This window comes from Onychomys torridus, chromosome 23 (assembly GCF_903995425.1).
Source record: "Onychomys torridus chromosome 23, mOncTor1.1, whole genome shotgun sequence".
Classification (NCBI taxonomy): domain Eukaryota; kingdom Metazoa; phylum Chordata; class Mammalia; order Rodentia; family Cricetidae; genus Onychomys; species Onychomys torridus.
In genome coordinates, this window is record NC_050465.1 from 2,669,235 (window position 1) to 2,688,821 (window position 19,587).

Here is a 19,587-nt window from a genome sequence, read left to right on the forward strand (position 1 = left end):
TGGCAGCTCATACCTGTAATCCCAGCGCTTGGCAGGTAGATGAAGGTGGGTCAGGAGTTCTAGTTTGAGATTAGCCTGGGCTGCCTGAGACCCTGTCTCTCTCTCTAAAAAAAAAAAAAAACCCACAACCAAAACCTACAACTACCACTCACCAGCAAAACCAGGCAAATCTCCCTGGAGAAGCCCACACTCAGCCTCTCCATTGTCTCACCTCTCCAACCACATCTTTCTCCTAATCCCATGCTTAAGGTTTCTACTAAGTGTCTTTTAGTAAACTCCAATTCTGCTACCTTTAAAGGAAGGAAGAGAAGAGAAAGGGAGCTGCACATGCTGCACCCCACTGTCCCAGGGTTCTGGGTTCTGGCTGGGGAAGACCCTGTTTGTCTCTTCATGCTGCCTTGCCACACAGCACAGGAAAAGCACTGAGTTCTCTTACTGCCTGTTAGCATGCAGGCAACATTTTCGAGACAGGGTTTCTCTGTGTAGCTTTGGAGGCTGTCCTAGAACTTGATCTGTAGATCAGGCTGGTCTGGAATTCACAGAAATCCGCCTGCCTCTGCCTCCCAAATGCTGGGATTAAAGGTGTGCACCACCACTGCTTGAGAAACCCTGTCTCAAAAACCAAACAAAAAACTCAAGGTAAATCAGAGGCCCTAAAATAGACTGAGATCTTCCTTGGCTTTCCATATGCAGTATCCATCCACAGTCTCCATATTCCACACAGCCAAGGTCAGGTTGTCTAGGGCTTTCCATGTATTCCAGGCTGGCTAGAACTGGCTATGTAGCTGAGGATGACTGTGAACTCCTTATTCTCCTGCCTCCACTTCCCTAGCCCTGGGATGATAGGCATGCACCAATGCCTAGGCCATTGTTAATCAGTGACCTTTCCCGAGTCTCCTGAGCAGGTAGCCCCATGGGCACAGGTACAGCAGCTCTATGCCTGGCTTTGGCAGGATCTTTAATAAGCTTGTGTCCACAGATTATTCGGAAAATGTCAGTTCCCAGGATGCACGTGGGCATGGTGGGGCCTGAGGAGAGGCCGGTAGATGCTGGGGAGCAGATGAAATTCCTGGGGTCCCAGGTCAGACCTGTGACTCACGCAGTAAGGAGCCATGTACAGACACTGCCAGCGGGCGTGGGGCTATTGTGGGCAGAACTGAAATGAAGGCAGCTTTTTTTTCTTTCTTTCTTTCTTTTTTTTTTTAAATGATTTATTTATTTATTACACATACAGTGTTCTGTCTGTATTGCCAGAAGAGGGCTCCAGATCTCATTATAGATGGTTGTGAGCCACCATGTAGTTGCCAGGGATTGAACTCAGGACCTCTGGAAGAACAGCCAGTGCTCTTACCCTCTGAGCCATCTCTCCAGCCCAGCTTTTTTTTTCTTTTGAAAAAAATTAAATTATAATATTAAAAACTATATGACGCCGGGCGGTGGTGGCGCACGCCTTTAATCCCAGCACTCAGGAGGCGGATCTCTGTGAGTTCGAGGCCAGCCTAGGCTACCAAGTGAGTTCCAGGAAAAGGCGCAAAGCTACACAGAGAAACCCTGTCTCCAAAAACCAAAAAAAAAAACAAAAAAAAAAAAAAAAAACCCAGAAAACTATATGACATAAAGTTTACCATCTAAACCCTGGCAGGGATGGGGGCAAGTGCCTACAATCTCAGCGCTTAGGAGATGGAGGCAGGAAGATCAGGGGTTAAAGGTCGGCCTGCATTACATGAGACCCTGTCTCAAAAGGACCAAGTAATTAATACTACTAGTAATTCATAGTATAGCAATAACACTATTTGGGAGCTACAGCTGTGGTAGAACTCTTGCCCAGAATGTTCAAGGGCCTAAGTTCAATGCTGAGGACAGCCAAAACAAAAATAAACAGTACCATGTTGTTCAGGGGCTTTTGTTTGTTTTTCCTTCCCTCTCTTTTGAATGAATCTCACTATGTAGCCTTGGCTGCCCTGGAATGCACTGTGTAGATCAGGCTGTCCTCATACTCAAAGAGGTTTGCCTGCCCCTGCCTCTGGAGTGCTAGAGTTAAAGGTGTACCCAGCAACCCCGTTCCTGTTTGGTTTTTGAGACAAGGTCTCATGTAATCCAGGCTGACCTCAAACTCTCCATGTAGTCAAGACTTGGTGGCTTGTTCTCCATGTGGTCTTGACTTGATCTCCCTACTTCGGCCCCCAGGTGCTAGGATAAACAGTGTCCACCACCACATCTGACTTTATATGATCCTACTTCCTTTTCCTTTCCTTTTTTTTTTTTTTTCAAAAAACAAAAACAGATTTATCGAGTACACTGAAAAATGGTAGCAAGCTGGACAGTAACTAGACAGGGTCTCACTATGGAGTATAGAATGACCTTGAACTCTCCATCCTCCTGCTTTAGCCTACAGAGTGCTAGGGATTAAAGGGGTGTCCCTTTAATTGTTTATCACTTAATAAGGTTGAAGGATATTCCATTGTGCCTATGGACCACACTCTCTGATCCACTCATCCATCCATGGGCACATGGCTCATGCCAACATCTCTTGTGAATAATGCTGAATCTCATGCACACAGGATCTGGGCTCAAACTAGACTCTGAGATGGGATCACTGCCTCTCAGAAATACTTTGAGAAATACTTTGAGTGTACCCTCAGGCTACAGGAAGCTCCCAGTGTCTGCCTGCCTGCCTTCCTTCCTCCCTCCCTCCCTCCCTCCCTTCCTTTCTTTCTTTCTCTCTCTCTTTCTTTCTTTCTGTTTTGTTTTGTCTGTTTTTCAAGACAGGGGGTTCTCTGTGTAGCCCTGGCAGTCCAGGAACTCACTCTGTAGACCAGGCTGGCCTTGAACTCAGATCTACCTGCCTCTGCTTCCCAAGTATTTGGATTAAAGGCGTGCACTGCCACCACCCAGCAGCTCCCAGTTCTTTAATCCTAGGCTACACCTACAGACGTGCCCAAGGTATGTACAGAACACTTACCCTGGAATCCCTTCACCTGCCTGAGAGAGTAGGGTCAACACCAAGGGTAAACCCTGCTTGCTCCTCAGGAAGACCCAGGTTTGGCTCAAGGCACTTTGGTCACTCAAGTTGGCATGCTCTGGGCATCACCCTCATGTATGTACACTCAAACCCAAGGACAAGGGTCTCCAAGCCTGGCGTAATAACTTCAGATGCAAAGCAGGCCATGAATCATTGGTGCTCAGCTAGCCTCACTTTCCCTAGACAGTAGTCATCTGAGACTACATACCTTGGTACCCAAATACTCCCTCAAAGTCAGGTAAGCAGATTGGGAACATGCCATTGAGGCCAATCTGTGAGCCTTGTTTCCATGTCAATGCAGCTCCACCCTTAACCAGCTATGGATGTTGGGCTCCAAGGAGCAGGTAGTGTACTAAGGCAACGTAAGCAAAGCCTACCCGAAGTGTCCAAAGCCCCAGTGACACAGAGGAACATGTCCCTGGTTCTGACTAGGAAAGACCCTAATGGGTCATGGCCAGAACAGTGTCCACTCCAGAATCACTCACTGGGGCTGCCTCAGATTCCAGATTGGCAGAGACCATAGGCTGTCCCCATGGTGGTCAGGGCAGATAGCTGTGATCACACCTACCCTGGAAAACATCCAGACTCTGCACCTCACCATCCCAGGAGGCAAAGGCAGTTGAGGAGGACCCCAACCTGCCCAGGCTCCCATGGGGCAGCAGTGAGCACCAGCATGTGACCCGAGGATGATTCATGCTGATGGAGGGTCTCTGAGGCCAGGAGCCAGGAGTGCAGAAGGAGGGGATTTGCAGCCTCACCTTTGGGGTGAGGAGGATGAGCGGGGACACCTGCTGTGGGTACTCCACAGCTAGCAACACCTCCTCATCCTCAGAAGTCCTGGAAGAACTGGTCCGGTGGCCACTTGAGCATTCTCAGAAAGGTCACAGAGTAGGAGGAGCTACCCCAGAAGCAACAAGAACACACCAGAGTCCAGATGCAGAGTTCTGGTCTAGCCCAGGGGAAGCCTGCCCATATCCTCTACTGCCCACCAGGTCTGGGTCACATTGCAGTGTCTACAGCTGCCTCAGCATCACTGTCTGCTCTACCTGACATGGGGATCTGGAGTGGAGAGCAGACTGGCCCTGCCCTGCTCCACCAGTAATCCCCCAGCCCCTTTGCTTACGCTGGCCAGTCAGCAGGGGCTCAGCTGCGGGATCTAGTTCCTGGGCCTTCTGCCCCTTAGCATTGGTCCTCAGCAGGCTGAGCAGGTGACTGATGAGCATCCTGCAGTTGCCCAGGCACTGTACCAGGACAGGCTCCCAGGGCATAGGAGGGAGGGACTTACTGATGGGACACCAACAGACATACAGTAAAAGACCTGGGGCCCGTCCTTCCCTGCAGCCCCAATCCCAGCCCAGACACCTCCTTGCTCCCCTCATGCTGAGCTAGGTACAAGGTAGAGTGTGTTTGTCCTTGTTAGGTTGGGGGGGGGGGGCGGTAAGGAGATACAGGGATCTGGGGCAGAGGTCAACTTTCAAATTCTAGAAGATTTTCCAGACATTTTTGGTCCCAACTTCAGGAACACAATTATAACCCTTCCCTCCAACCAAGAAGTAGCCGAAGTCCCATCCACTCCAGTCCACCCAGCATGGGGAGGGTGGGAAGAGCTTTCCTCCACCCTTCAGCCCTCCCCTAGTCATCGTTCACTGTCCCACAGGTAGGGACACCTGGGGCACTGTACTGGGAGTTGGGGCTTCTGGAATCTCTGGCCACTCTAGGTCCTGCCCACCAAAGGCTGGGAATCTCGGCTCCTGCAGCATCACTAAACACTGTAATTATTCGGGGAAATTGCTTCCCTCCTCCCACGCTCTGCTCCTCCCTCTGGGTTCCAGGTCCAAAGAAAACACACTCATGTTGATGATGTAGTGAGGAGCTCTTGTTGTCCAGGCTCACTGTGAGCCAGAAGGTTGATGGACCCCCGGGTGAGGTGTGCACAGCTGGCCACCACATGCCAATGCATGCAGCCATGACTGCAGGCCGGCTGGCTGTGCTCAATTCATTGCAGTCTCTACTGCCTCTGCCCCTTCTTCCCAGGTGCCTTTGGTTTCACTGCCTGTCCATGACCTTCTTATCTGCTTTCCCCTTAAGATCCCTACATCCTTCTGGGATCTTCAGACAGTAAACTGAAAGGAGACCAATGGGCATGTGGAGAGGTGTCCAAGCAACACAGATTAAACACCCTCATATTGTAAAGACTTAGAGGTAACCTATGGAGAGCACCTGAGAGGCATAGTGAGTTCCATGCACTAGAGACAGGAGCATCATCCAGGAAGTCCAGGAAGCATCCTCCAGGAAGGTCCAGGGAGCAGCACCCAGGAAGTCCAGGGAGCATCACCCAGGGAGGTCCAGGGAGCATCACCCAGGAAGTCCAGGGAACATCACCCAGGGAGGTCCAGGGAGCATCACCCAGGGAGGTCCAAGCATGCACATGCTGGCATGTAGCTGTGCTGTGACAGGGAAAATTACACATTTGTAGCCCAGGCTCTATGTCCCAGCCTGGTCAAAGTGACCTTCTTTAAACAGCCAAACACTGGAAGCAGTCCCAGCATCCATCAATAGGACAGGGATGAGAACAGTGTTTCTAGATGAGCAGTGGTGGCGCACGCCTTTAATGACAGCACTCGCGAGCCTGAGGTAGGCGATCTCTGTGAGTTCGAGGCCAGCCTGGTCTATAAAGCGAGTTCCAGGACAGCCAGAGCTACACAGAGAAACCTCCTGAGAGTTGTCCTCTGACTTCCACACTCACACCCGGTGCCTTAGCCAAGTGCACATGCACATGGGGAGAATAAGTAATAAATTAATATAAAGGAAAGGATGCTACAGCTAAGAACTCTTGGTGAGGACAAGTGTGCTAGCTTATGTCTGTAACGGCAGCACCTGGGATCCAAAGGCAGCCTACACTACACAGTGAATTCCGGACAGCCTGGGTTACAGAGCAAGACCATGTCTCAAAAAAAAAAAAAAAAATGATGGGGACCACTGGCATGGTGCCACACATCTGTGCTTTCAGGACTCAGGAGGCTGAGGCAGCAGGAGGCTGACTTTGAGGTCAATATGTGCTATAAGGAGAACTTGCCTCCAAGTGTTCAAGGGGCCATCGCAGCTTCAGCATATTGTAACCTTTTTGCTGGCGTGGGAATGGGGTCTTGTTTTGGTTTTCATGGCTGCTGTCTGATTGTGTAATGGTTGGGTAGCTGTGGCAACTTCTTCAAATAGCTCAACAGTGAAGTTTCCTTTGTTCACCGACTCTTCTTCACACACAAACATACTCACAAGTGTGCCATGTTGCTTGGTGGCATTTTACCCACAGTAAAACTTACTGCAAAATCAAGGGCTAAGAATATAGTTCAGTAGTGTGAGGCCCCAAGTTCAATTCCCAGGACAAGTCTGGGTGGGGAGAGGGGCATGGCTGACCTTGCAAGCTACCTGACACTTACCACAGGAACCCACAGTGAAAACCTCTACGAAGACACTGGCAGCTTGATAGAGAATGTTCCAGCCTCCAGAATACTAGGTAAACACATTCCCATTTCTTGTAACTTACACAGCCTCGGGTATTTTATTATAAAAATAACAGAATGCTATAGGTCCCAGCCTCCAAATTCTAACCCAGATAAGCACCTGGGGAGAATGTATCAGCGTTACTTTGTTTGCCTGCTTGAAATATAGTTTCCCTGTACTCATGGCTGACAGTGGAGGTCCCCCTGTTTAAGTAGTTCTAAGCAGACCTGCTGTGGTCAACACTGTGGGGGTTGGGGGGAAGAAGTGACAGGGGGCCATGCCCCAAGCTTCAGATCAAAAAGAAAAGCCTTGCAATCAGGTGGGCCTGCAAGTCAGGTGCTGGACCAGCACTACACTAATCATTCCAGGAGAGTGACCCCTCCTGATGGAGGCCTGAGAGGCAGAGCCTTGCTCTGGTCATCCCATCTCTAGAAAGAAACAGGCACCCCCAGTCACTGGAGAACTTGTCAGAGCCCTTTGGTGAGGACAGAAAGGTTTCCAAGGCAAAAGACACCTCTGTTTCCCAGAAAGGAGCTTTGGTGAACTGCTGGGCCTCTGCAGCTGTAGCTAAGGCACAGGGGTGTCAACCTGAGATTTTGAGGTGCAGGAGTGTGTCCAACAAAATGGACACTCAAGGTGGTTCCCACCTGGTGGTGAGATGACAGCCAGGCTTACAGGAAAACAAAGTCCTGTTCCTTGTCTCTTTTGAGAATCCCAGGAGCCGGGCGGTGGTGGCACACACCTTTAATCCCAGCACTTGGGAGGCCAGCCTGGGCTACAGAGTGAGTTCCAGTAAAGGCTCCAAAGCTACACAGAGAAACCCTGTCTTGGAAAAAAAGAAGAAAAAGAAAGGAAGGAAGGAAGGAAGGAAGGAAGGAAGGAAGGAAGGAAGGAAGGGAGAGACACTCCCAGGGCCTGGGGGTTTAGCTCAGTTGGTAGAGTGCTTGCCTGGCATGCAAAGCTCTGAGTTCCATACCATGCAGTGTGAACTGGCCACAGAAGTACATGGCTGTAATTTTAGCATTCAGGTTGTAGAGGCAAGAAGATCAGAAGTTCAAAGTTATCCACAGTTACTTAGCAAGTTCGGGCCTAGCCTGGGGTAAAGGAAAGCCTATCTCACCATCACCATCAAGAGGATCTCAATCCAAACCAAGACAGGACAGGCTTCAAGGTCACACAGATGCCCTTGCTTCATCTCCACTCTCCAAAACTGTTTTGTTTTGGGGTTTTTCAGATGAGCCCTGGCTGACCCGGAACTCACTCTGTGGCTCTCAGTGGCTCATCTTCTCAGGTGAACAAGTACTAGACTGACCTTGTGTAACAGTTGGTTTTATTGTCCCCAGGAGAATGGAGGGCCTAGGAAGGTGGGAAATGTTCTACATGCTAGCCAGACACAGCAGGGGGCATCTATAGTCCCAGAATCTGGAAAGCTGAGGTAAGAGATGGGGGACTGAAATCTAGACTAGGCAAGACCCTGTCTCAAAAGCTGGAGGTGGGCTGGAGAGATGGCTCAGAGGTTAGGAGCACTGGCTGTTCTTCCAGAGGTCCTGAGTTCAATTCCCAGCAACCACATGGTGGCTCACAGCCATCTGTAATGAGATATGGCGCCCTCTTCTGGCCTGCAGGAATGCATGCAGACAGAACAGTGTATGTGTAATAAATAAACCTTAAAAAAAAAAAAGGCTGGAGGAAAAATGCCAAGTGCCGGCCCAGTAGATTGAGGAAGAAGCCAAGTGCTGGGGGTAGGGGGCAAGGCTCTCCATGTGCCCGGCCTCTTAAAGCAGTCTGGATAAAGGTGGATGGCCCAATAAGCATCAGTGGATGGTTGTGTCACAGCTTTGCTGGGACCATTGTCCAGGGTTCAACAGAAGCCAACTGAGTCTGGCAATGGGGGCTGTCCAGTGAGGGTGACTCAAACACTGGGTCTTCAAGACACTGGCTGAGCGGTGGCTGCCCGATGGTTTTACCATGGTCAGTAAATACTGGAGTTTGTCTTGACTCAGTACTCAAGGCAGGGAAGTGCTGTCAGGTTGAGACCGGTTTGGCAAACCGCGGTCCAAGTTTGATATGAGATTCGAAAACATGGAAGTAAATGGGGGACGAAACCGGAGGGACAGGGGAGCCCAGAAAGCAGTACTGGCGGAAAGCACTGGAGCCGGCTGTGTGGGGCGCTGGGGTGGAGTCCAGTGAGCTTGGGTAGTCAGGGCTCAGCAGCCACACACCATCAACATTGTCCCTGCCAACAGGAGCAGCAGGGTGGAGGTCTGGCCCCGGCTCGCCGCGCCGCTCTGGCCGGCAGGGGGCGCCAGGCCGCAGTCGGTGTAGGGCTCCAGGCAGCCTGCAAAGGCCATGACGTGCGCGATGTAGTTTTGCTCCTGTACTCCGTGCACCAGGTGTGCCTGCGGGCCACGCGCGAAAATCGCCACGTCCTCCCCGCCGTGGGTCTCCGAGGACAGCGGCACAGCCGTCTGCTGCCGGTATGTAGGGTCGCCTGCAAAGAAGGGGTGTTCAGAGCAGTGGCTCCCACCTCCATGAGTACACTCAGCCCTGCCCCACGTTGACAACCCCACTGAACTTACTGCTCTCTTCCTTAGTGACGTCAGCACGGCCATTGTTAAGGAGCCTGTAGCCGGGACCGTTGCCATACAGGAGGGAGGTAAAGGATTTGCCATCCAGAGCCTTGAAGGGAGCTAGCCCTGCAGGGAGAGGGGATGATAGTTCCACTGACTTCGGCACACCTTCGCCTTTTGCCTGGTCACCAGATCCCTACAAGGCAGCAATATCTGCCCCCTCCCCACCACACCTACCGAAGATGGAGGTCCCCCGAAGTGTGTAGCCACCAAAAGAGAAGACGTGGGAGTGGTCAGCGGTGACAAGGATCATCGTGTCCTGCTCACTGGTGAGCTGGTCCGCTTTATCAATGGCCGAGTCGAACATGACGGCCTCAGTCAGGGCGCGATAAGCTATGACTTCGTGATGACCATGGTCGATGCGGCCCCCTGCAGGAAGCCAGTGGTGGTTTCAGTTTGCCCCGGACCCTGCTTCCTCCTCTCTTCTCCAGGCCCAACCACTCACCTTCCACAAAGAGGTAGAAGCCTTGGGGGTTCCTGCTCAGCATGCGCACGGCCACCTCTGTCATCTCCGCCAGGGAGGGGTCCTGGGTAGGGTCTCGGTAGATGTCATATTTCATGTGTTCAGGCTCAAAGAGGCCTGAAGAATTAAAAAAAAAAATCCATAGTGAACACTGGACAGGAGATTAAGAACACACCCCACCCAACCCACATACATACACAATTTCCTAATGGAGGGATTCCAGGGCAAGAAATAGGAATTATTACCCATGAGGTGTGTCACAGATGGGTCCAAGGATGCCTGAATGAGCTCTGTACGGTTCCAAACATATTTGGCTCCCTGCAGAGACACCGCCAATCTATTAAGTACTTGCCTTCGGATGTACCTCCTCACTAATCCCCGCTATGCCCCCACCCCATACCTGATGCTTTGCCAGCCACTCTTGAACGAGGTTCTGTCCATCCAGCCTGGTACCAGCCTGGCCAGCGTTACCTGGATATTCCTGGTCTGGTGTTCCTTTGGGAAACATGAACTTGCGGCCACCACCGAGGATCACCTATGATCAGAGGTGAATTTAGGACCTAAGTGATCCTCTGTTCTCTCCCAACAGCACCTGGTCCCTACAGGTCTGAGGGAAGGAAGGGACTTTCTTGGCTGCACCTTCTCTACCCCTCTGCTGTCCTACAGGACTCGAACTCAGGCTGTTGGCTGCCTGTACTGCAGTGAGTGATACCTTGCCCCAGCCCTGCTCTCCCTCTTATTGGAGCTCACATCAATGTCCATGTTGGAGATGAGCTGTATAGAGATGTCCTTGCAGCCCTCCTTCAGCGCTGAGGCAGACATTTCTGCATCCGAGTACCACTCACGGTTCACCGTGTGTGCGAAGGTGCCGGCTGGAGAGGCGTGCTGCACCGATGTGGTGGTCACCACTCCCACAGACTTTCCTGGAAATGACAGGAGTCAGGTGGGCAACCTAGTGCTACAAGCCTGTTCTAGCCCCTCAGCCAGGCCCCAACACACTTGCTCTTTGGGTTTTGTTATTGTTTTGCACAAGTCCTCACTATGTAGCCCAGGCTGGCCTTGAACTCAGATCTGCCTGCCTCTGCCTCTCAAGTGCTGGGATTAATGGCGTGTGCTTCCACACCCAGCTTACCTGCTTTCTTTGCGCGATACATCACTGAGATGACCTCGTTGCCAAATGTGGTGTTGCATTGGTTGAATCGGGCAGCTGCGCTCACACCGATGGTCTTGAAGTTGGTCTTGACTCCACAGAGATAGGCGGTGGCTGTGCCTGCACTGTCTGGGACCTGTCTGTCCACGTTGTATGTCTGGGGACAGAGACACTCTCAGCTGTGTCCTACTGGTAGACACCAGTCCTTGCTTGCTTCCTGAGACATGTTCACTATCCTGGTTGCCAACTTGGACCCCAGATGTTCTGGGTTCTCCCTCCTCCAGCCATACTCAGTCCCCCCAGACCCATCCCAGATGTGTCCCAGTACTCACCTTGGACAGAGCCATGTATGGGAAGCGGTCCATGGCTAGGGGTGTCTCAGGTCCTAGATGGCCTTCCATCTGTCCCTTTAGGATCCTGGTGGCTGTCACTGTGGACACCCCCATCCCTGAAGGAGCAAAACCTGATCAGACCTGAGCTCCCAGACCTTCCTGGATCCATCAGTGGCCTTGGGTACCTGGAGAGCAAGGGACCCAAAGGAGGCCAGGCCTCGAACACTCACCGTCCCCCAGGAAGATGATGAGGTTCTTGGCTGATGTCTGAATGGGCTGCAGCTTCTTGGCAGCATTCAGGGCCTCGGCTGCCTTTTGGTTCCAGAAGGCTGGCTTCTCCTCCTCCACTGGCCAAGAAAAGAGCAGAGGAAGGGTCAGACTGAAGGCCCAGGTGTGTGAAAGGAGCATGCATCTGAAGGAGCCTCATTACCTGGGATGACGCTAAGTGACTGCTGTAGCCCGAGTCCCAGCAGCAGCAGCAGCAGCAGCAGCAGCCAGGGTCCCTGCATGGCTGGGGCTGGATGGCGGTAGCTCTGAAGATCACTGAGGATGAACTTGGAAGACCAGAATACTAGCTGAGGCTCTGACTGCCTCGCCTTAAATAGGGGAAGACTTGGTTCCTCTTTGAAAGGCTCAGGGACCCTCCCTAATTCTCAGGCTCTACCCTAGCCACACCCTACCCTGTGAAACAAGTCAGGCTTAAGAAGGTGGCTGGAACTATTTGTAATAGCCAGAACCTGGAAACAACCTAGATGCCCATCAACTGAAGAATGGGTTAAGAAAATGTGGCACATATACACAATGGAGTACTACTCAGAAGAGAAAAACAATGACAGCATGAAATTTGCAGGCAAATGGATGGAACTAGAAAAAATCATCTTGGGGCCTGGCGGTGGTGGCACACACCTTTAATCCCAGCACTTGGGAGGCAGAGGCAGGCGGATCTCTGTGAGTTCAAGGCCAGCCTGGTCTACAGAGCAAGATCCAGGAAAGGTGAAAAGCTACACAGAGAAACCCTGTCTCGAAAAACAAAACAAAACAAAATCATCCTGAGTGAGTAACCCAAACCCAGAAGGACAAACATGGTATGTACTCACTCATAAGTGGGATCTAGACATAAAGCAAAGAACAATCAGACTGCAACCCACAGAACCAGGGAGGCTATATAGCAGGGGGACCCTAGGATGACTGTGGCTTATAATAAGTTTTGGTTTTACTCAATCACTGGGCAAGCCTCAATCAAACATTTCACTATTAGGATAAGAATTTATACTGTATCAAGCTGATAATAGAAAAATAAATAAATTTTTTAAAAAGGAGAGAAGAAAAAAAGGTGGCTGGATATGGAAGTCCAGACCAAGGTCCTGAATCTGGAGCTACAGTGGGTCCCCAGGCACCCACCCCCCCCCCCCGCGTGCGCGTGCACCCCCACCACCACCACCACCGTTAGGTAGGAGGCTGTGGACAGTTACTGTCTGAGTGAAGAGCTGTAACCTTACACTGCTCACCAACCCTCTGCTACTCTGTCCCTTGAGGATCCATCAAGTCCCTTGTTCCAGTGAGAGTTACCCCCAACTTCCTCTCCCCTGGACTCCTGCTGTGCTGGCCAGGAGAAGTGTTGAATTGGAAAGAATGAGCTGGTGGGTCCAGACCCTGTGTGTACATACTGTAGCTACTTTTGAGTGAGTTTGGGGATGGAGGTTGTACAAGATCCCGAGCCAAACCAGGCCAGGCCTGGGTCTTTCTGGGGAGCAGGCAGGTTTCACCCTTGGTGTTAACCCCTATTCTCTTGGACAGGTGGAGAGATCCAAGGGGAGTGCTCTGCATAGATGCTGGGCACTTCTGCAAGTGTAGCCTAGGATAAGGAACTGGGAGCTTCCTATAGCCCGAGGGTATGCCCAAAGCCTTTCTGTGATCCCACTTCAGAGTCTAGTTTAAGCCTAGATTCTGTGTGCATGAGGTTCAGCACTATTCACTGTAGCCAAGAGGTGTGAAGGTAAGTCTTGTGTTCATGGATGGATGAGGAGACCAGAGAAACATGATCCAGCAAGGTGTGGTGGCTCAAGGTCGTAAAAGCAGGTCTTCTGACCCTTGGCAGGAAGATAGAAGGGAGGTTAAAGGCTATTCTGTGCTCTTGCAAATACATAGCAAATACATTGACTCAAAACCAACCAAACGCTGGGCAGTGGTAGTGCACCCCTTTAATTCCAGCATTCAGGAGGTAGAGGCAGGTAGATCTCTAGGAGTTTGAGGCCAGCCTGGTCTATATGGTGAGTTCCAGAACAGCCAAAGCTACACAGAAAAACCCTGTCTAAAAATAAAATAAAATAAAACAAAACTAACCAATCAAGCCAGATGTGGTGGCACACACCTTTGATCACAGTACTCAGGAGGCAGAGGCAGGCAGATCTCTGAGAGTTCAAGGCCAGCCTGGTCTACAGAGTGAGTTCCAGGACAGCCAGGGCTACACAGAGAAACCCTGTCTCTAACCTCTCCATCCCGAAAGAAAAGCCCAAACAATCAAAAGAAGGTAAGCCACATTAGTAGCAGGAATCTGAAATCCAAGCAGTGAGGACCTGGAGGCAGAGGATCATGCTTGGAGGCCAGCCTGAGCTACCGGACATTTTGTCTCAAAAAACCCAAACTGAAGCTAGGTGTGGTGTCATACACTTTTAATCCCAGAACTCTAATCCCAACACTTTACTCCAAAACTGGGGAGGCAGAGGCAGGAGCTAGCCTGACCTACATAGTGAGATCCTATTTAAAAAACAAACAAACGAAAAACAGCCAACAAACCAACTAACCAACCAAACATTTCTTCACTTAAGTTCTACTCACCAAGGCCCACCCACAGCAGCCTCTTATCATATGTAGGCTGAAAGGCTGATCCCCAATTCCAGAGTACCTTCACTTGCTGCCCAGAATGCCTCCCTGCCCCACTTAGCCCCAACTTTGCTTCCAGTGAACTGAAGATGCTGTATTTGTGTTTAAAGTCCTGAGGAGATGTAGCATGCTGATGCTTGTAGGCATGTGCCACTGTGATATGCAGGTGTGTGTGTGTGTGTGTGTGTCTGTCTGTCTGTCTGTCTGTCTGTGTTTCTCTTTTTAATTTTTTTTTTTTTTTTTGAGATAGGGTCTTACTCTGAAGCCTGCCTGGCTTCAAACTTAAAACAATTCTCCTGCCTCAGTCTCCAAAGTGATGGAATGAATGGGATCAACCTCCATGTCTGGTTTTGGAAGGTGTCTGTTTGGGTTTTGGCTTTTGTGTTCTTGATTTGGTTGAGTCAGTGTCTCATGTAGCCCAGGCTAGCCAGGAATTTGCTATGTAGCCTAGGATGATCCTGAACTCCTGATCCTCCTGATTCCATTTCTCAAATGCTTGAATTCATCAGGCAGATGCCACAATCCCATTTGTTTTGTTTTTAATACAGAGTCTCATGTAGCCCAGGCTACATTCATTATAGAGCTGGGGCTGCTTTGGAACTCCTGATCGTCTGCCTCCATCTCTGGAGTGCTGGGATTACGGGCAGATACCTTCACAGTCAGCCTTGGGTGGGTTTGTTTTATTTGATTTGGGTTTCTGTTATTTTGGGACCAGTCCACTTGTAGCCCAGGCTAGCCTTGAACTCCATATGTAGCCAAGGAGTGCTAGGGTCATAGGTATACACCACCGTGCCTGGTTGTATTCGGTGCCTGGGATCAAACCAAGGATTTGATGCACACCAGGCAAACACTTGGACAGTTGGACTATGTCCCCAGCCCACTGAAGAAATGGTGAACAGTTTTGCAGAGTGCCTTCACCACTTCACATACCCACCCGCAATGCTTAAATGACCCAGGTTTTGCTGCATCTAAAATCAAGTCCACAGCCTTGGTGTTAATTGGGCCGATCTCACATGGCCACTCGTCTATGACCTACAGCAATACTTTATCCTTTTAAGGTTGACATAAGCGTCTCCATTTTGATTCTGCTGTTGCCATTATCTTTGCTATTGTGACAGGTGTACTGACACTGCATCAAGTGTCTCTCATGCTGTTCTTCCCCAGCGGTGGTTTGCCCTGATTTTCTGAAAATTCTTTATGTGCCTGCAAAATATTGGAGACCAGGCACACAATGTCTGTCACCTGTGGTGATCAAAAGCTGTCCATTGCCAGGTGGTGGTGGTGGTGGTGGTGCACACCTTTAATCCCAGCACTCAGGAGGCAGAGGCAGGTGGATCTCTGTGAGTTCAAGGCCAGCCTGGTCTACAGAGCCAGTTCCAGGACAGCCAGAACTACACAGAGAAACCCTGTCTTGAAAAAAAATGCTCGGCCGGGCGGTGGTAGTGCACGCCTTTAATCCCAACCTCCTCTAATCCCAGCACTCGGGAGGCAGAGGCAGGTGGATCTCTGTGAGTTCAAGGCCAGCCTGGGCTACAGAGTGAGTTCCAAGAAAGGTGCAAAGCTACAAAGAGAAACCCTGTCTCAAAAAACCAAAAGAAAAAAAAAAGTTCATCTATACCTAAAGGCTATAGATAACCCAGACTCTGACTAGGGGTAATAATTGTAGCCTTCTGTTGACTGCTCCACTGTGGGGTCAGAGATACAGGCCACAGAAGCAGATGCGGCAGTGCATAGTTTTTCCTTCAGCACTCAGTAGACAGGAGGATGGGGAGTTCAAGGTTGTCCTTGTCTGCATAATGAGGTCCAGAGAAGCCTGGGATAAATAAATAAAATGCCTGGGGCTGGGGCTCAGTTATTAGGGTGCTTGTCTAGTGTGCCTGGAGCCCGGGGTTCAGTCCTCAGTGCCACATAAATTGGCCATAGTGATGCAGGCTCAGGAGTCACAAGAACCGAAAGTTCAGGGCCTGGGGAGCCTGGGCTACTGGAGACCCTGACTCAAATGAACAAAACAGGAAACAGGTGAAACAAAAAACCAAAAACTTACTGGTGAATATGTACAATGAAAAATGTTTTAATTTTTCACAGAGATTGTGACTGTGTATGTGGGGGAGGTGAGGGAGACTCTATTCCTTCTACTTTTAAATAACCTTTGCCTGGGGTTGGAGGACACCAGGCTGGTAGAATTGCTTTTAGGGGTTGGCTGTCAGGGTCTGTCTACTCTCTGTGAAGGAGCAGGGATGGTTCCTGACTGCTCCTTCTCCCAGGTCTCACCAGGACAGCTCACTAAGAGCTTGGTGACAGTCCTCGACACTCAGGGAACACATAGCAGGGGCTGGGGATAGATGTGGACCACCATGCACAGAGAACACTACGAGACACAGGGCACCCCTGCCTCCAGGCAGGTACCCCAGACACCCTTCAAATTTCTCTCATGGGAGCCTGCCCCAGGGACAGACCAAAGCAGTGTGACCATCCTGCCTCCTGCTGAAGAAAGATGGTGTCACGTGCAGCAGACCTCATGTGATCAGGGGTTCCAAGCCCACAGGACCACCAGGGCTTTGATTGGCAGGTACAAAGCACCTGGGCACTGGGGTGGGCTGTGTCTAGAAGTCATTTCAGCTCCCACCTAGCCAGTGACCCTCTTATCACGTGTAAGGCATCTCTTCTCAGGCCAGATCTGCCAGTGCATTTAAGGAGCTGGAGGAAAGGCTCAGCCACCCCCATGGCCTTCTCAACCTTCCTGACTGAAAGGTCTCCAAGGAAGTCTGTCCCACAGAGCTAGCACTGCTCCACTGAGCAGTTAGGTACATTGTGTTCTTCTGTGGGTGAGCCAAAAGGAGTGCTCACCACAGAGCTGGGGGGGTGGGGGAGGCTGGCCATCTGCAGGGTCACAGGCTGCGTTAGGGTCATATGGAGAGCCTTCGTGTCATAGGAAGAGTCAAGCCCATAAGATGAAGCCCCTGGAGCACTGATGCCTTAATTACTGTGTAGGCTCTGAGCACTTGGACCACCGTCACTAGCTGCAAATGAGGCTCAGGACGTGGACAGCATGCCTGTATTCTTTTTCACTGTCAGGCTAGACCACACAGACTCCCCACTGTGTGCTAGTGTGAGTGTTTCCCCAGGAAACTCCCCCGATGCTGGGAATCCAGGAGGTGGCCTGGTACTGGGAGGGGATCTAGGCAGATGTGTGCTCAGGCAGAGCACTGTAGGAGGGGTAAATCATTTTCCTGGAGTAATCAAGGAGTCAAGCCTTGGAAGCTATTATATCTACCACTTAAGGGAGGAAGTCAGAGGGAGAGGCAATAGCCCCAATGGAGATGGAGTCCATCCTCAGCCTCATGGAGAAGCCTCTGTTCTGATGCAGATCCTGATAGCATACAGGGTGTCCTAGGAGCCTCTGCCCAGCCTGGTGGAGGCAGATGTGAAACGGAAGAAGCAGATGTTGTGTAGGATCTCTTCAGAGACCCTACAGCAGGAAGAGTGGCGAACCAATGTGAGCAGCAGGAGCTGGGGGCTGCCAGGCTAGGGCTGGGACAGGGCATACAGATAAGGACTGGGTCGGTCTGCCGGGTCTGCCCTAGTGGGTAGCCGGTCCAACTTCCACCTGAAGTACCACCCCCTATGAGGCTTCGGTAACTGTTCCACCTACAAGGCGGAGCCGAGAGAGTACCCTGAAGACCTTAGATCCAGATGGGCCAGCTCTCTTGGTTCCTGGACCCTGGACGCTGGAGGTAGACGGAGCAGAGTTCTCCAGAGAACACTGCCGGACTGTGCTTCACCTTTCCCAGACTCTGTAACCTCTCCCTTCATTTGTAAGTTACCCCACAAAATAAACCTCCCTTTTAACTACATGGGGTGGCCTTAATTTCACCAGTCGCCTGCTCTCCACCCCAGCGCTCGGTGTCAAAGTATAATCATCCCTCTGCAGGTTGGCATCTCCATGTACAGCAACGTGAGTCTGGGGCAGCTGGAGATAAACTCTCATATGAGGGATGTCCAGACCTGATGGACAGGCAATGTGAGGAAGGTTCTGGAACCCTGGGTCATCTTCTCAGGAATGTTCAAGGTTCTCTGTGTCCCTGGAGACCCATGGACTCACTCTCCTCTGTTTCTTACTCTTGGTCCCACAGCTGCATCTGAGGATGAGGAGGTGTGGCTAGCTTTGAAGTATCGTCTTCAGCAGGCGTCCTAGCTCATCGGCTCCACGCTCCGCAGGTAAGGCTGTGAATCTCCCACTCCTACACTCCCAGCTCCTTGCCTCAAGGACCCCTCTACAGAGACCCTCTACCTGCCTCCTACAGCTGTCTACTCAGTGACCTTTATCCTTCCTGCTTCTGCTAAAGCCACACTACAGGAAGCAGGTGGGAGCATCAGAGCACAAATCTGGATCCCCAGGGTCACATGCTGGTGCTCACTGCTGCCCTATGGACGCCTGTGCAGGTTGGGGTCCTCCTGAGCTGCCCTTGCCTCCTGGGATGGTGAGGTGGAGAGTCCGAATGTTTTCCAGGGCAGGTGTGGCCACAGCTCTCTGCCCTGACCACCTTGGGAAGAGCCTATGGTCTCTACCCATCTTACAAAGGATGTGGTCAGAGAGACGAGTCCCAGGAAGTGCCGTCAGGTCTGCCCGGGCCAGGTTAACTACCACCCTCACCTGCTGGCCGCTCTGAGCATAGTAAAGGGTGCAGGTGCTTGACTGGCCATCCAGCCCTCACCTGAGCAGCTTCTGAGTCCAGGCTCAGCTTGGGCCTTTGCTCTCACTGCAGCCCCAGGCTGCTCTCACCCGGCCTCTTTGTTCCACCCCACGGTCCTACCTCTCCAGCCAGCTAAGGGGCCTTAGGCCAGGGCTGAGCTGTCTGTGCCTTAGCATTTTGGCCTTCTGGAGACCTGCAGCTTCTGCTCAGAGGGCAGAGCCTGAAGGTTGTGACTCACCCCACTTTGTCTGCTTTCACTCAGCTCTCTGCTCCTCAGACTGCCTCTCCCCAGCCTCCTAACATCCAGCTGTCCACTTGTACTGTACACCCCAGGTGCCCAGGGTTTTCTTACTAGGAAGTACTGGAGGCACTGTTTTATGGAACAGTTCATTTTATTGTGTCTCTTCAAGAACTGGTGGCCCCAAGGGTGGAAATACTCTTTGTTCAGTATCTATGTGCAGCCTGAGATGGACGGGGTGGAGGCCAAAGGCTGCTTTGGGCTGCTTGCGGAGACTTCCTTTCATGGAAAGAGCATGGGGGCAAGCCAACGCCTGGAAAGCTAAGTGACTTGGGTCCCCATAAGGGGTGATGGTGTGAAGGAGAGTCTAGGGCAACCCTGGGCCTCCGCCTCTTGAGTACCATTCAGAGACAGCCAGTAGAGAAGCAGAAGCCCTGGGCCAAGTTATAAAGCCTAGAGTGTTCTCTCAGAGGTGGCTGCTAAAGCTAAACTGGTGTCTCAACATCTGATAAGAGAACTACCAAATTGGAGCACAAAAACCAGCAGAGACCCCGGGGGTGAGGGGCATGGGGAACACGGGATAGATAGGGCAAAGGAATCCACGAGTGGGAGTGTGTGTGTGAAAGGAACCAGTGGTGGAACCCTGAGGGGGAGCCCAGTGGGGAACTGGACCG

The 19,587-nt window shown here is 51.4% G+C and overlaps 1 protein-coding gene across 1 annotated transcript; it reads right to left on the reverse strand.

The window, feature by feature from the left end:
- Positions 1 to 3,339: 3,339 nt before the first annotated feature.
- LOC118573360 (alkaline phosphatase, germ cell type-like) lies at positions 3,340 to 11,607 on the reverse strand. The gene is made up of 14 exons (XM_036173656.1): positions 11,529 to 11,607; positions 11,329 to 11,445; positions 11,099 to 11,214; positions 10,749 to 10,923; positions 10,367 to 10,539; positions 10,017 to 10,151; positions 9,862 to 9,934; positions 9,599 to 9,733; positions 9,331 to 9,522; positions 9,103 to 9,219; positions 8,746 to 9,014; positions 4,146 to 4,263; positions 3,781 to 3,893; positions 3,340 to 3,450 (listed from the first exon to the last, which is right to left on the reverse strand). Exons 1-14 carry the CDS (start codon positions 11,605 to 11,607, stop codon positions 3,340 to 3,342), a joined length of 1,923 nt encoding a protein of 640 aa, XP_036029549.1.
- Between the last annotated feature and the right edge of the window lie 7,980 nt (positions 11,608 to 19,587).